This window comes from Phyllopteryx taeniolatus, chromosome 1 (genome assembly GCF_024500385.1).
Source record: "Phyllopteryx taeniolatus isolate TA_2022b chromosome 1, UOR_Ptae_1.2, whole genome shotgun sequence".
Lineage (NCBI taxonomy): Eukaryota > Metazoa > Chordata > Actinopteri > Syngnathiformes > Syngnathidae > Phyllopteryx > Phyllopteryx taeniolatus.
In genome coordinates, this window is record NC_084502.1 from 19631424 (window position 1) to 19645550 (window position 14127).

The 14127-nt window shown below is 44.1% G+C and overlaps 1 protein-coding gene across 12 annotated transcripts in view; it reads left to right on the plus strand.

Moving 5' to 3' along the window:
* LOC133480537 (membrane-associated guanylate kinase, WW and PDZ domain-containing protein 1-like) overlaps nt 1-14127 on the plus strand; it is a 127092-nt gene that overhangs the window by 53668 nt on the left and 59297 nt on the right. For all 12 annotated transcript variants that reach the window (XM_061778837.1, XM_061778772.1, XM_061778742.1 and 9 more), the window contains one exon: nt 5958-6077. In XM_061778837.1, the coding sequence (XP_061634821.1) occupies nt 5958-6077 (120 nt within the window). The remainder of the gene's footprint in view (nt 1-5957; nt 6078-14127) is intronic.

Sequence of the window (14127 nt, forward strand, 5' to 3'; positions counted from 1 at the left end):
AAAGAAATATTTTGTACCGAAAAGCCATGTTTTTTTCATGTTAACTTTCCCCGAGTGTGTGACAGTTCCCACCCTGCTTAACATTGTCTTTAAAACTTGGGATAGCACACCCACAAAGCTGCTCTGGAAGAAATCAGCACTAATTGTCACAGTGCTCTAAAATCAAATGATCAAATCAGATGCAAGTAAATGTCAAATGTTAATGAATTTTGTCATAGGTGATATGGGATCAGTCCTTCTTATGACTGCCAAATAAGTCATTCATTCATTCATCTTCCATTCCGCTTATCCTCACTAGGGACGCGGCCGTGCTGGAGCCTATCCCAGCTGACACTGGGCGAGAGGTGGGGTCCACTCTGAACTGGTCGCCAGCCAGGGCACATATAAACAAACAACCGTTTGCACTCACATTCACACCTACTGGCAATTTAAAATCTTCAATTAACCTACCTTGCATGTTTTTGGGATGTGGGAGGAAGCCAGAGTATCTGGAGAAAACCCACGCAGGCACGGGGAGAACATGCAAACTCCACACAGGCGATGCTGGATTTTAACTTCAGAACTGGGAGGCAGATGTGCTAAGCAGTTGTCCACCATTCCAACTTTTCCTGCTTCTATTTTTTTCAATTACTTACTACATTACATTGGTTGTTTTTATACCTCCAAGATGGAAAATGCATTTCATTTTATTTATTTCCATGATGTTCATCCATTTACAAGGAAAAAAACATTAAATTGTGTGGAAGAAACAAAGAGCTAAACATTAAAAAGAAAAAGAAAACAACTCTGAGCTGAGTTTGGTGGAATTTCAAAAGTCTTGCATTTATGTGAATGGTGGCTGGTTTATGAAAGAATGTTCCCACTGATGATTGTTGTTTGTTGATCAGAACTGGTGTAAGGACTATGGCACAGTCATGGTTTCCCAGGATTTGAAGCGAAAGATGATCCAAATGGGTTTTAAGGACACAAGCCGCAATGTTATGTTAGCTGGGTTTACATGGACTTTTTTGAAATTCTGATTGAAATCATTCCGATTGAAGATCACAGGTCAACTCTTTATATCTGACGTTATCTATTCCGATCTGGTGTTTACATGGGCCACTACATTAATTATTAATTAACAGCAGTTTTTCCGACACTCAGATCTATGTAAATATCACATGATGTGAGACCACTTTTATTAAAGCAACGGCTTGTTAAGAACAACTTACAAGTACTTTAAAAAGCTATTGTTAGGATAGCCCTCCTCCAAGCACATATTTTAGATAGGTTCAGGTCTGAGTCTTACTTGTTTACTGCTGTAAACCTTCTACTGCTATGGCCTTGAATTTCTCTATCTATGCACCCCAAGCTTGCTCAACTAGAAAAAAATATCAGTTAAGACCATTGAGTCACACATAGGAAAAGTGCTGAGACATTGTTAGACTGTGTCACACCCCTGCGAGGGTGTAGACCAAGACAGGATAAAAGGAGGGAATAAACTAGGGGGCGACAGACACACTCCAGCCACTGTGCAGTCTGTCTCCCAGAGCTGTGATATCAACTCTTCTGGCATTAAACATACTTAACTGAGACAATACAGTCTTCTGATAGTTAATGTTAATGCTTGTACAGCAGAAATTAAAGAAAAAGATCTAGCGGAAGTTCAGACGGAGCTTCACACGGTATCGCAGACCAGCTCGGTCTGGAAGCCACCATTTTTTCCCAAGTGTGTAAAACGACATCACTGCGCATTTCTGTCAAGACAGAGCATGCACAGACAGAAAACAGGCTCACTCTTCCAATTTAAGTGTTTACATGACTTAATCGGTTTAGGCAAAGGAATATTCTACCCCTGTAAAACCGAATGAAATTCAATTCGGTTTCAGCCTGTTTCTTCTGACGGAAGTGTTTATATATTGCATTTTCATTTGGTTTTGGGTTTCTAACCTGATTCTAATCGGAACACAAGGCTCCATGTAAACCCGCCAATTGAAAGCAAAGCAACTGAGTTCAAAAGAAGTCAGAAAGTACTATATCGCTCAAATGCATCAACATGACTGTGGAGTCATTTATGATTCATCTGTCCCATGTTTTCTCCCTGAACAAAATCTTACACACGGCAAATGTCTATGGCCACTACTACGGTACATCATGCAACAGTACTCGCTACTAAATTAGTTTGTTGTGTTTTGTTATTAATGAATGTAAAATATTTTTTTACAAATTCAGTTTCAGCTTAATGTGTTTCAATTTAAAGCTTAATTTAATAGTCATTTACAGTTTTGTGGCCATGCTGCTTCAGTGTATTTCAAATGAGGACATTTCGGTGACCTGTTGCTTAGGCCTAGTTCACAGCTTTTGGGGCTGCTATTTTTTTTCAACATGAACGGGGGCCTTAGACAAGATGAAGGGAATTATGAACAGTTCCAAGTACCAGTCAGTGTGACCACAAAACTGTCAGGCTTCTGCTTGAAAGAAATAAAAACAATTAGGAAAAGCCTACATCTGACTGTATTTGTAAATCATTTTACCCTTTACACCTGGCATTTAACTCGGTGTGTATGGACTTTTTTATATTCACTGTCTCTGTGGCTCATTTAAACAAACATTAAAAGAAACAGACAATGCGAACAACAGTTGTTTGCTAATTATGTGATGACGTAACACTGTGAGGAAGCTTAGCGGTTTGTAGTTGTCAATATTCTACAATATAAGCACACTAGAATTATTCATCTCTTTTGTGCCCTCAACTATGGGAATAGCCTGAAATAACAGCTCCACTCTCGCCTCAGCAGACGGCTTCATTAGATCTCGCCAAGCCTCTGAAACATCTCCCACTATGGGACCACCCAGTCCTAGCAGTCAAACTCCCAGACAACTTCACTTTCATCTTGTGCCGCTGAAGTGAATACAAAACGGTTATCATGATCCTTCATGTTTTTTTGCTTTCATGTGAGGGATTTGTTTTGTATCTGTCTTGTCTAGTAAATGGCCTCAATTCAACACAAGCACAATTAAAAAAAACAATCAAAGTAGAAAAGCCAATAAGAGAATCACACTGACTCTTAACACTTGGGTCTTGTGCCAAACATGAGCTTTTTTTGCTAATCTCCCATAGAATACACTGATGCTGTCCAAGTGGCTGGGATAATTTCTCATTTGGTTACAGTAAATCTTGGGGAGACAGTCTAGTTATGCCTTTCTACCCCCTGTTAAGATGAGCTGTCAATGACTTAGACTGTCGTAAATGGGGGCTACATTGTGTTTTTGTGTGCGTCCATACATCTGTACTGCACACATGGTTCATTCTGCCACCTGGCCTGCCATCTCATCTCACAATAGCCCATACATGTCTCCATTGTTTTGTATGGTGTCAGTTTCTTTCAATAAAGTGAAAATGCTTAGTCTCATTGACCCAGTGGAGCAGCATCCCAAGTGAAGCAGTATCTGTATTTATGTATACTACTGCCCCCAGGTGGCCAAGGCTCACACACTAGAAGGAGCAATATCCATTAAATTGAAGAACAAATGTGGCCAAAACTATTTAATTCTTTGCATTCTATTTAATTATGTAATTACTGTATATGTTTTTTAATAAAGTATTATATACAATATCCATCCATCCATTTTCTGAGCAGCTTCTCCTCACTAGGGTCGCGGGCGTGCTGGAGCCTATCCCAGCTGTCATCGGGCAGGAGGCGGGGTACACCCTGAACTGGTTGCCAGCCAATTGCAGGGCACATAGAAACAAACAATCATTCGCACTCACAGTCATGCCTATGGGCAATTTAGAGTCTCCAATTAATGCATGTTTTTGGGATGTGGGAGGAAACCGGAGTGCCCGGAGAAAACCCACGCAGACACGGGGAGAACATGCAAACTCCACACAGGCGGGGACGGGGATTGAACCCCACACCAGTCGGCCACCGTTATATACAATACTTTTTCCTTATTCAAAAACACATTACAAAATCTTTCTCAGGTTTTTTTGGGAGGCTGGAACAGATTAATGGCCTTTTTATCTATTTCAATAGAGATACACGTTTTGAGTTATGATCGTGGTCACAAAACGAATAAACTAGTATCTCAGGGTACCACTGTACTGTAAAACAAGATTAGGATGTGGTCATCGCTAGAGGTGATCTTTATTTTATTGTGGGATCGAGCAGGCTGCCTTTTCCTGTGATGATGTGAGCCGGTTATTTCCCCCCCAACACTCATTTTCTGCATGGTGTCTCTGATGCGCTATCATTTAGTAGCAATAGTAGCTTGTTGAAGACCCCTCCTTGAGCCATCAGCTTTCAATGGTGGAGAGGTTTCTGTGACCCAGTGATCCTAGGAGCTAAGTTGTCTGGGGCTTTATGCCCCTGGCAGGGTCACCCATGGCAAACCTACGTGAGGGACCACTAAAAGACCCACTATGATGAGTAAAATGAACTTCTGGAGTCAGGCCTGGAGGTGGGGCTCGAAGGCGAGCGCCTGGTGGCCGGGTCTGCACCCATGTGGACCGGCTGGGCACAGCCCAAAAGGGTAATGTGGGTACTCCTGAACCCGTTGGTGGACCCCAACTGTGAGGGATGCCGTCAAGCTGAAGAAGAGTCCTATCGCGCCTCTTTAGCCTGTGGGATTCCTGAGGCAGATTGATGGATACCGGCTGGCCAAGTGGAATGCAGGTTTGGTGGTCGCTGAGGCAAAAACATGGAGAAAGTCTTCCGGCTGGCTTCGAGGAAATTCTGGTCTACCATCCGGCGTCTCAGGAGGGGGAAGCAGTGCACCATCAACACTGCGTATCGTGGGGATGGGACACGGCTGACCTTGACTCAAGAAGTTGTGAGTCGGTGGGGAGAATACTTCGAAGACCTCCTCAATTCCACCGACAGGCCTTCCCATGAGGAAGCAGAGTCTGGGGTCTCTGAGGCGGGCTCTCCTATTTCTGGGGTTGAGGTCACCGAGGTGGTTAAAAAGCTCCTTGGTGGCAAGGCCCGGAGGTGGATGAGATTCGCCCGGAGTTCCTAAAGGCTCTGGATGTTGTGGGGCTGTCCTGGTTGACACGCCTCTGCAACATCGCGTGGACATCGGGGACAGTGCCTCTGGATTGGAAGACTGAGGTGGTGGTCCCCCTTTTTAAGAAGGGGGGCCGGAGGGTGTGTTCCAACTACAGGGGGATCACTCACCTCAGCCTCCCTGGTAAGGTCTATTCAGGGGTGCTGGAGAGGAGGGTCAATCGGGAAGTTGAATCTCGGATTCAGGAGGAGCAGTGTGGTTTTCATCCTGGCCGTGGAACAGTGGACCAGCTCTACACCCTTGGCAGGGTCCTCGACATGCATGGGAGTTCGCCCAACTAGTCGACATGTCTTTTGTGAACTTGGAAAAGGCATTCGACTGTGTCCCTCAGGGAGTCCCGTGGGGGTGCTTTGGAAGTATAGGGTACCGAACCCACTGATATGGGCTAAACGGTCCCTGTGCGACCAGTGTCAGTGTTTGGTCTGCATTGCCGGCAGTAAGTCGGATTCGTTTCCAGTTAGGGTTGGACTCCGCCAAGGCTGCCCTTTGTCACCAATTGTGTTCATATGTTTTATGGACAGAATTTCTAGGCGCAGCTGAGCCGTAGCCAAGGCGTAGAGGGGGTCCGGTTTGGTGGCCTCAGGATTGCATCTCTGCTTTTTGCAGATTATGTGGTTGTGTGGGCTTCATCAAGCTATAATCTCCAACTCTCACTGGAGCGTTTCGCAGCCGAGTGTGAAGCAGTCCGGATGAAAATCAGCACCTCCAAATCTGAGACCATGGTCCTCAGTCGGAAAATGGTGTATCTCGTTCACAAGTGAGGGAAGAATGGAACGGGAGATTTACAGGTGGATGGCAAAACAAATCCCTCACATGACAGCAAATCACTTTTTTTTTAACCTTCCCCTCAACTTTAATTGTAGTAATTTATTGGCACCTACGTAACTTAATTTTGTTTTATTCATCTTCAGGTACCACACGCGCCCCACGAGACGGAGAGGTGCAAGGGGTGGATTACAACTTTCTATCAGTGGAAGACTTCCTAGAACTTGAAGAGAGTGGCACACTGCTGGAAATTGGAACGTATGAGGGTGAGGATGACTATGATAATGATGATGACTGACATTCTGTGTAACTCGGGCAGGTGTTCTGATTCATCCCAGTAAGAAAAAGCATAGCAATAATCCAAATGAACGTTCCCTACATGTGGGTGAACTGTAAAATTGGACATTTCAGATTAGACTTGATTGCAGGACCAGGGTCACGCTACATCTGTCCCTCTCAGTCTGATTAGGACAATGTTTTCCCATGCTCTAAATCTCATACTTGAACAAAAACCTGTGTGCATGTATAAAGGTGCCGCATGTGGGGAAGTGTGTATGTAGTATAAGTAAGTGTATCTCTATGTGGAAGGCTTTGTGATGAATGTTATAGAATGAATGAGAGTAGAATGTGAATGTTATAACACTAATCTGCTTGGCACCAGTCCACATCTCTGTGTTGGCACGTTTCTCCCTTTCACACAATGTCACACACCTGTCCATAGGAGTCTGTGACCAGAAAACTGAGGAAGACTGGCTTCATTCATAACTAACTGAGATGATAACGCATGTTGCTGTCGTGTGTGATGTTTAATTCAAGCAGTTGAAATACATATATAGTTTTTAACATTTTTATTTAAACCCTTTTCATCCATTTTGTACATTTTTTTTTTTATATTAACTAAATATTTTATGTTCAAAAAAAGAAATGCTGCTGTGTGTAACTGGTTAACAAAAGTAAGATAATATTAACATGATTTTATGTTGTAATGTTCGAAACTAGCTAACTTGTTGAAAGCTAGCAATAAAATAAACTCGATGAATTTGTGGAATAAGATTGAGCAAATTTGTTTGTTTTACAAAATTACATCTGTTCTGAAAACTAGAGCTCACCATGTACGGTCCCTGGCATTAACATTAGCAATACCTACCCAATCCCAATCCATAAAATGAGTTTTATCATAAACTGTCTTTACAAAGACAATAATGCTCAATTTTGATAGAGAGTGCCAGAGATGTATTAATTTCATACTTTATTTGTTATTGTGTTGGTAGTTTTCAGTGTTATAGAACCGTACACCACATCATATATACATAATGGTGTATACTAGTATTTTAATTACTTTGTTTAAATATAAACTTGATATTTCTGAGTATGATGCAGTTCTGCACTGCAAATTACAATGACAGTAATAAATACAGTGTTAAATGAATAGATGTCTGAGAGTCAGTCAAATCTGAATAATATTGTCTTTGTTAAGGCTTTTTAAATAATAGCATACAGGGAATTGTTTTATAAAGCACAGTTATTTTTAGACTTTCATTTTTTACTTCATTGGGCGCCGTTGCTCCAATCTACCGTGATTGCGACAGTAATGTTTGACTGAAGTTCACCAATCAAACGACACAGGAAAGTCAAATGTCGGCACACAAAGTCTTCTATTGGGCGTCGCGGACCAATCAAAGTGAGTCGTGACAGCCTGTCGCGATTCGTGTTTACATTACACAGTACAAAAACAACAGCAGTGTAGTTTTGTTACTGCCCAAACTTGGAAATTTCAGCCCACTTCTAACTTGAGAAATCACCTTGCGAACTTTAGAAATCACCTTGCGGTAAGTTACAGATGTTTTTGCTGTTGTTTTAGCTGTGCATATGGCAACATTTGGACTATTTTATGGTCACAAGTAAATGTAAAACATGCACCTTGTTTCTCTCTCTCTCTCTCTCTCTCTCTCTCTCTCTCTCCCTCGCTCTCTCTCTCTCTCTTCCTCTCTCTCACACACACGCGCACATGCGCGCACACACACACACACACACACACACACACACTATCAATAAGTCTGGTCCGCAAACAATTTTTTCATTCAGTCATTTTAGTGGATAAAGCAAATAATGTTTCTGTAAGGCCCTATGCATGTGTTTTGTTTTGTTTTTTCCACTTCAAATTTTACAATGCTGGCAGGGGTGTGTGGACTCCCATTGAACATGAGTTTGAATGTGATCTGTTACTTCTGAACACATGCCAGTTATAAGAGGGAGTGCATCCTTGTGCAACCAGAACTTATTTATTTAAACTTTATTTAAACAGGTAAAAGACCAGCTAAAACATAACATCTCTATTGCAATGGGGACCTGGCCAAGAAGGGCAGCAAGTTAAACGTCGGGTCCAAGTCAATCACATTCAAGTTTATTTCTGTTTATTTTTACCTCCACTCTCAAAAACATAAAAAGAAATCAGTTGAGTTGCACAAATTTTATTTGATAAGATGTTCATGCTCTGATTAAAAAAAAAAATACATCAGAAGAAAAACTCGCTAAATTACTCAGTACTTGTAGTTTTTTCTCTGAGTACTTTCTTACTCTTACGGTACTCAAGTAATTATCCATCCATCCATCCATTTTCTACCGCTTATCCGAGGTCGGGTTGCGGGGGCATTTGGTTTAGCAGGGACGCCCAGACTTCTCTCTCCCCAGCCACTTCATCCAGCTCGTCCAGGGGGATCCCGAGGCATTCCCAGGCCAGCCGGGAGACATAGTCTTTCCAGCGTGTCCTGGGTCGTCACCATGGTCTCCTCCTAGTGGGACGTGCCCAGAACACTTCACCACGGACGCGCCCAGGAGGCATCCTAATCAGATGCCCGAGCCACCTCATCTGACTCCTCTCAATGTGGTGGAGCAGCGGCTCTACTCTGAGCCCCTCCCGGAAGACCGAGCTCCTCACCCTATCTCTAAGGCAGAAATGTCAAACGTACAGCTCGCGGGCCAGAACCGGCCCATCAGGGGGTCTAATCCGGCCCGCGGGGAGTGTTCTACCCATCACTCAAGTTTTAGTTCATTTATACGTAAAGACTCTCATTTTGAAACTTATGCTTTTATTTTGACACGAGTACAATACAACCGGAAATGCTGTTAGTCGCGTGATGTGACATGCACGTAGCTGAGAGAGAGAAAAAAGATTGGCGCAACATGGTTAGGATAACGTCAGACAAACAATTGGCGACCCCATGACAAGGAAAAGCTGGAAGTCACTTCTTTCGTGAGATGTAAGCGACAAGATAATTTTATGCATGCTAATAGTTGTAGAGGGGGTTGCTAATTGTTTGTGGAGACTAATGCTAACCTCATATACTATAGATTCATTGTTTGCAGTTTCAGCTTTTTATGGGGGTGACTATTAAATTAGCATCTAATTTAAGTTTAGATTTTGCATTTACTGTGGATATGTACGTCCTTAATAGACATGGCAAATAAATTTATTTTGTCTGCATGTTTTAGTTACACTGTCAATCTGTCTGAATACATTTACAAGGCAGGAGGATAACTGCACTTTCATTCTAAAAAGTTCCCACTTTAGTTTGTATGGTGTGATGAGTCAGTTGAGCCTTTCAAGATTTCCAGATGGATGTGTAAATTTATGTAAATATATTGTTTTATAAAAGGTACATACAGTTTAAAGATCTACTGTGATCTCTAAGTTGCCACTGTAAATGAAAAATGATTCATAATGTTGAAATTTTTTTTATGACGTTTGAGATTCCTCATTTGATTTGAAACAAGATTGGCAACAGGAGAATAATCAATAAATGTGAATATTTTCCCAAATGTAGTAATTATGTGCACCCAAAAAACATGGTAAAAAAAAAAAAGTTGAATTGTCGTTAGTTAATGCTTATAAGGCCACGGATCTACTGGTCCGGCCCACTTGAGCTCAAATTGGGTTGGATGTGGTCTGCGAACTAAAATTAGTTTGACACTCCTGCTTAAGGGAGAGCCCGGACACCCTGGGGAGGATACTCATTTTGGCCGCTTGTATCCGGGATCTTGTTCTTTCGGTCACGACCCACAGCTCGTGACCATAGGTGAGGGTAGAAACATACTAGACTGAGGACCATGGTCTCATATTTTGAGGTGCTGATTTTCATCCCAGCCGCTTCACACTCCGCTGTGAACCGCTCTGGTGAGAGTTTAAGATCACGGCTGGATGAAGCCAACAGAACCAGATCATCTGCAAAAAGCAGAGACGCAATACTGAGGCCACAAAACCAGACCCCATCTACGCCTTGGCTGCGCCTAGAAATTCTGTCCATAAAAGTAATGAACAGAATCGGTGACAAAGGGCAGGCTTGGCGGAGTCCAACCCTCACCGGAAACGAGTCCGACTTACTGCCGGCAATGTGGACCAAACTCTGACACTGGTCTTACTGGGACCAAACAGCCCGTATCTGGGGGTTCGGTACCCCATACTCCCGAAGCACTCCCCACAGGGACACAGTCGAACACCTTCTCCAAGTCCACAAAACACATGTAAACTGGTTGGGCGAACTCCCATGCACCTTCGAGGACCCTGCTGAGGGTGTCGAGCTAGTCCACTGTTCCACGGCCAGGACGAAAACCACACTGCTCCTCCTGAATCCAAGATTCGACATCCAGAGCCTTTAGGAACTCCGTGTGAATCTCATCAAACTGCGGGGCCTTTTTAACCACCTTGGTGACCTCAACCCCAGAGATAGGAGAGCCCGCCTCAGAGACCCCAGACTCTGCTTCCTCATGGGAAGGCGTGTCGGTGGAATTGAGGAGGTCTTCAAACTCACAACGTCCAGAGTCGAGGTCAGCAGCACCCCATCCCCACTATACACAGTGTTGATGATGATGGTTGGAGCAGAATTTCCTCAAAGCCGTCTGGAAGTCTTTCTCCATGGCCTCACCGAACTGCTCCCATTCCTGAGTTTTTGCTTCAGCGACCATCAAAGCTGCATTCCGCTTGGCCAGCCGGTACCCATCAGCTCCCTCAGGAGTTCCCACAGGCCAAAAAGGCCAGATAGGACTCCTTCATCAGATTGACAGCATCCCTCACCGTTGGTGTCCACCAACAGGTTCAGGGGTTGCTGCCACGACAGGCACTGACCACATTACGGCCACAGCTCCGGTCGGCCACCTCAGCAATGGAGGCATGGAACATGGTCCACTCGGCCTCAATGTTCCCCGCCTCCCCCGGAACATGAAGTTCTGTTGGCGGTGGGAGTTGAAACTCCTTCTGACAGGGGATTCTGCCAGACGTTCCCAGCAGACCCTCACAATACATTTGGGCCTGCCAGGTCGGACCGGCATCTTCCCCTACCATCGGAGTCAACTCACCACCAGGTGGTGATTAGTTGACAGCTACGCCCGTCTTCACCAGAGTGTCGGAGACATGCTGCCACAAGTCCAATAACACAACCATAAAGTCGATCATCAAACTATGACCTAGGGTGTCCAGGTGCCAAGTGCACGTGTGGATACCCTTATGCTTGAAGATGGTGTTCGTTATGGATAATCCGTGATGAGCACAGAAGAAGTCCAATAACAGAACACCATTCGGTTTCTGATCGGGGGGACCGTTCCTCCCAATCACACCCTTCCTGGTCTCACTGTCTTTGCTCACGTGAGCATTGAAGTCCCCCAGCAGAACGACCGATTCCACAGCGGGAAGACTCTCCAGCACCCCCTCCAAGGGCTCCAAAAAGTGCAGAGGCACAAACAACAGTCAGGACCCGTCCCTTCACCCGAAGGTACAAGGAGGCTACCCTCTCATCCACTGAGGTGAACCCCAATGTACAGGCCGAGCCGGGGGCCAATAAGTATACCCTCAACTGCTTGGCGCCTCTCACCTTGGGCAACTCCAGAGTGGAAGAGGGTTCATCCCCTCTCGAGAGGACTGGGACCAGAGCCCAAGCCGTATGTGGAGGCGAGCCCAACTATATCTCGTTTGAACTTCTCGACCTCACACACCAGATCGGGGTCCTTCCTTCCAGAGAGGTGACATTCCACATCCCTAGAGCCAGTTTCTGTAGCCGGGCATCAGATCGCCAAGGTCCCTGCCTTCAGTCACCACCCGGCTCACACTGCACCTGATCCCTATGGCCCCTCCCACAGGTGGTGAGCTCATGGGAAGAGGGACCCACGTTACCCTTTCGGGCTCCATGGGTGCAGGCCCGGCCACTAGACGCTCCAGAGGGGGGCCCCAGTGACCCATGTCCGGGAGAGGGAAACCTACATCCATTTGTTTTGTTCATCACAGGGGTCTTTTAGCCATGCTTTGTCTGGTCCCTCACCTAGGACCTATTTGCCATGGGTGACCCTTCCATGGGCATGAAGGCCCAGACAATTTAGCTCCTAGGATCATTGGGACATACAAACCCCTCCACCATGATAAGGTGACGGCTGCAGGAGGGATCAAGTAATTATTTGGAGGACTATTTACTTTTACTTGAGTCATATTATTCTAAAGTAACAATACTCTTACTTGAGTAAATATTTGGCTACTCTACTCACCTCTGTTGGTAACCAAAGAGCCCAGAACAACCTCCAAAGAAATTATAGGTGAACTCCTTGGTCAAGATCCATCAGTGTTAGATCCGTCATTGTTTGGCGTGATGGGAGACGACTAAGGAGGACATCACTGTTGAAAGCAAGTCATCACTTTAATTTTCAACAATGCACATTGGCAATCCACAAAGCTTTTGTCCTTAGGGCAGATGAGGCAAAATTTTAGCTTTTTTTGTTTTTTTGCAAGGCATGTTAACTATGTTTACAGATGCAAATGTTAAGCACACAAGAAAAGAACACTGTCCCTACTGTGAAATATGAAGGAGGCTCGGTTTTATTCTGGGTCTTCTGTGTTACGTCTGGCACAGGGTGTCTTCAATCTGTGCATGGTGCAACAAACTCTCAAGACTATCAAGGCATTCTGAGAGAAATGTGGTGCCTAGCGTCACAAAGTTTGGTCTAAGTCACAAGTTATGGGTCTTTTAACAGGATATTGATCCAAAACACAAAGCTGAAACACCCAAGAATGGGTAACAGCAAAACACTGGGCTATTCTGAATTGTCCTTCTATGAGCCCTGATCTATATTGTATTGAACATCTCTGGAAAGAGCTGAAACATGCCATCTGAAGAAGGAAACCTTTAAACCTGAGACAATTGGAGCAAAATTCCCTTTGACAAGTGCAGAATTCTCATTGATAGCATAGAAATCATTTGATTTCAGTGATTGCCTCAAAAGTAACCGGAGCTCCCTTTAGCACGCACCACTGTGAACTGGACTCCTTCGTCAATCGGCCCTCTCTTCATTCACACAGACAAATTCATTCATAAAACAGTCATTGGTGAGACCCCACCCTATCTTTGTGCTCTGCTCACCATGCATACTACTACCTGCACTCTCCAGCAGTTTGAGCAATTGCTATTGACATCACACTTTCACCAGATGTTGGGAACAACCCAAGTGATCCATACATACAAAGAAAGTAGACCAAATATGTTCAAAAATTAAGTTGTGTGTAATAATGTGAAATGACACAGGGAAAAGTATTGAACACGCCAACTGGTATTCATTTAATACTTTATACAAAAGCCTTTGCAATGACAGCTTCAAGACACCTCCTGTATGGAGGAACGAGTTGGATATATTGTTTTGGTGTGATTTTGGCCCATTTCTCCACACAAGCAGTCTTCAAATCTTGAAGGTTCCCTGGGCTTCTTTTACGGACCTTGAGTTTCAGTTCTTTCCATAGATTTTCAATTGGATTCAAGTCAGGTGATTGGCTGGGCCATTACAGCCGCTTTTTTTTTTTTTTTTTTTGAGAGTTGAGAGTTTCCATGGCAGTATGTTTTGGATCATTATCCTGCATAAATGTCCACCCTCGTTTCATTTTCATCATCCTCGTACATGGCAGCAGATTTTTGTCAAGAATGTCTCGGTACATTTGCCCATTCATCATTCCTTCAATAATGTGAAGTTTACCAGTACCATTTCCTGAAAACCTTCCCCACATGATGTTCCCACCTCCGAACTTCACTTTTGGCATGGTGTTTTTAGGGTGATGTGCAGTGCCATTTGTCCTCCAAATGTGGTGTGCATTATGGCATCCAAAGAGTTCATTTATGCTCTCATCCGACCATACCATATTCTCCCAGTATTTAACTGGCTTGTCCAAATGTTGTTCAGCAAACATCTAACGAGCTTTTACATGTTTTTTTTCCAGCAATGGGGTCTTGCATGGTGAGCGTGCATATGGGCCATGGCGGCAGAGTGCATTACTCACTGTTTTCCTTGTGA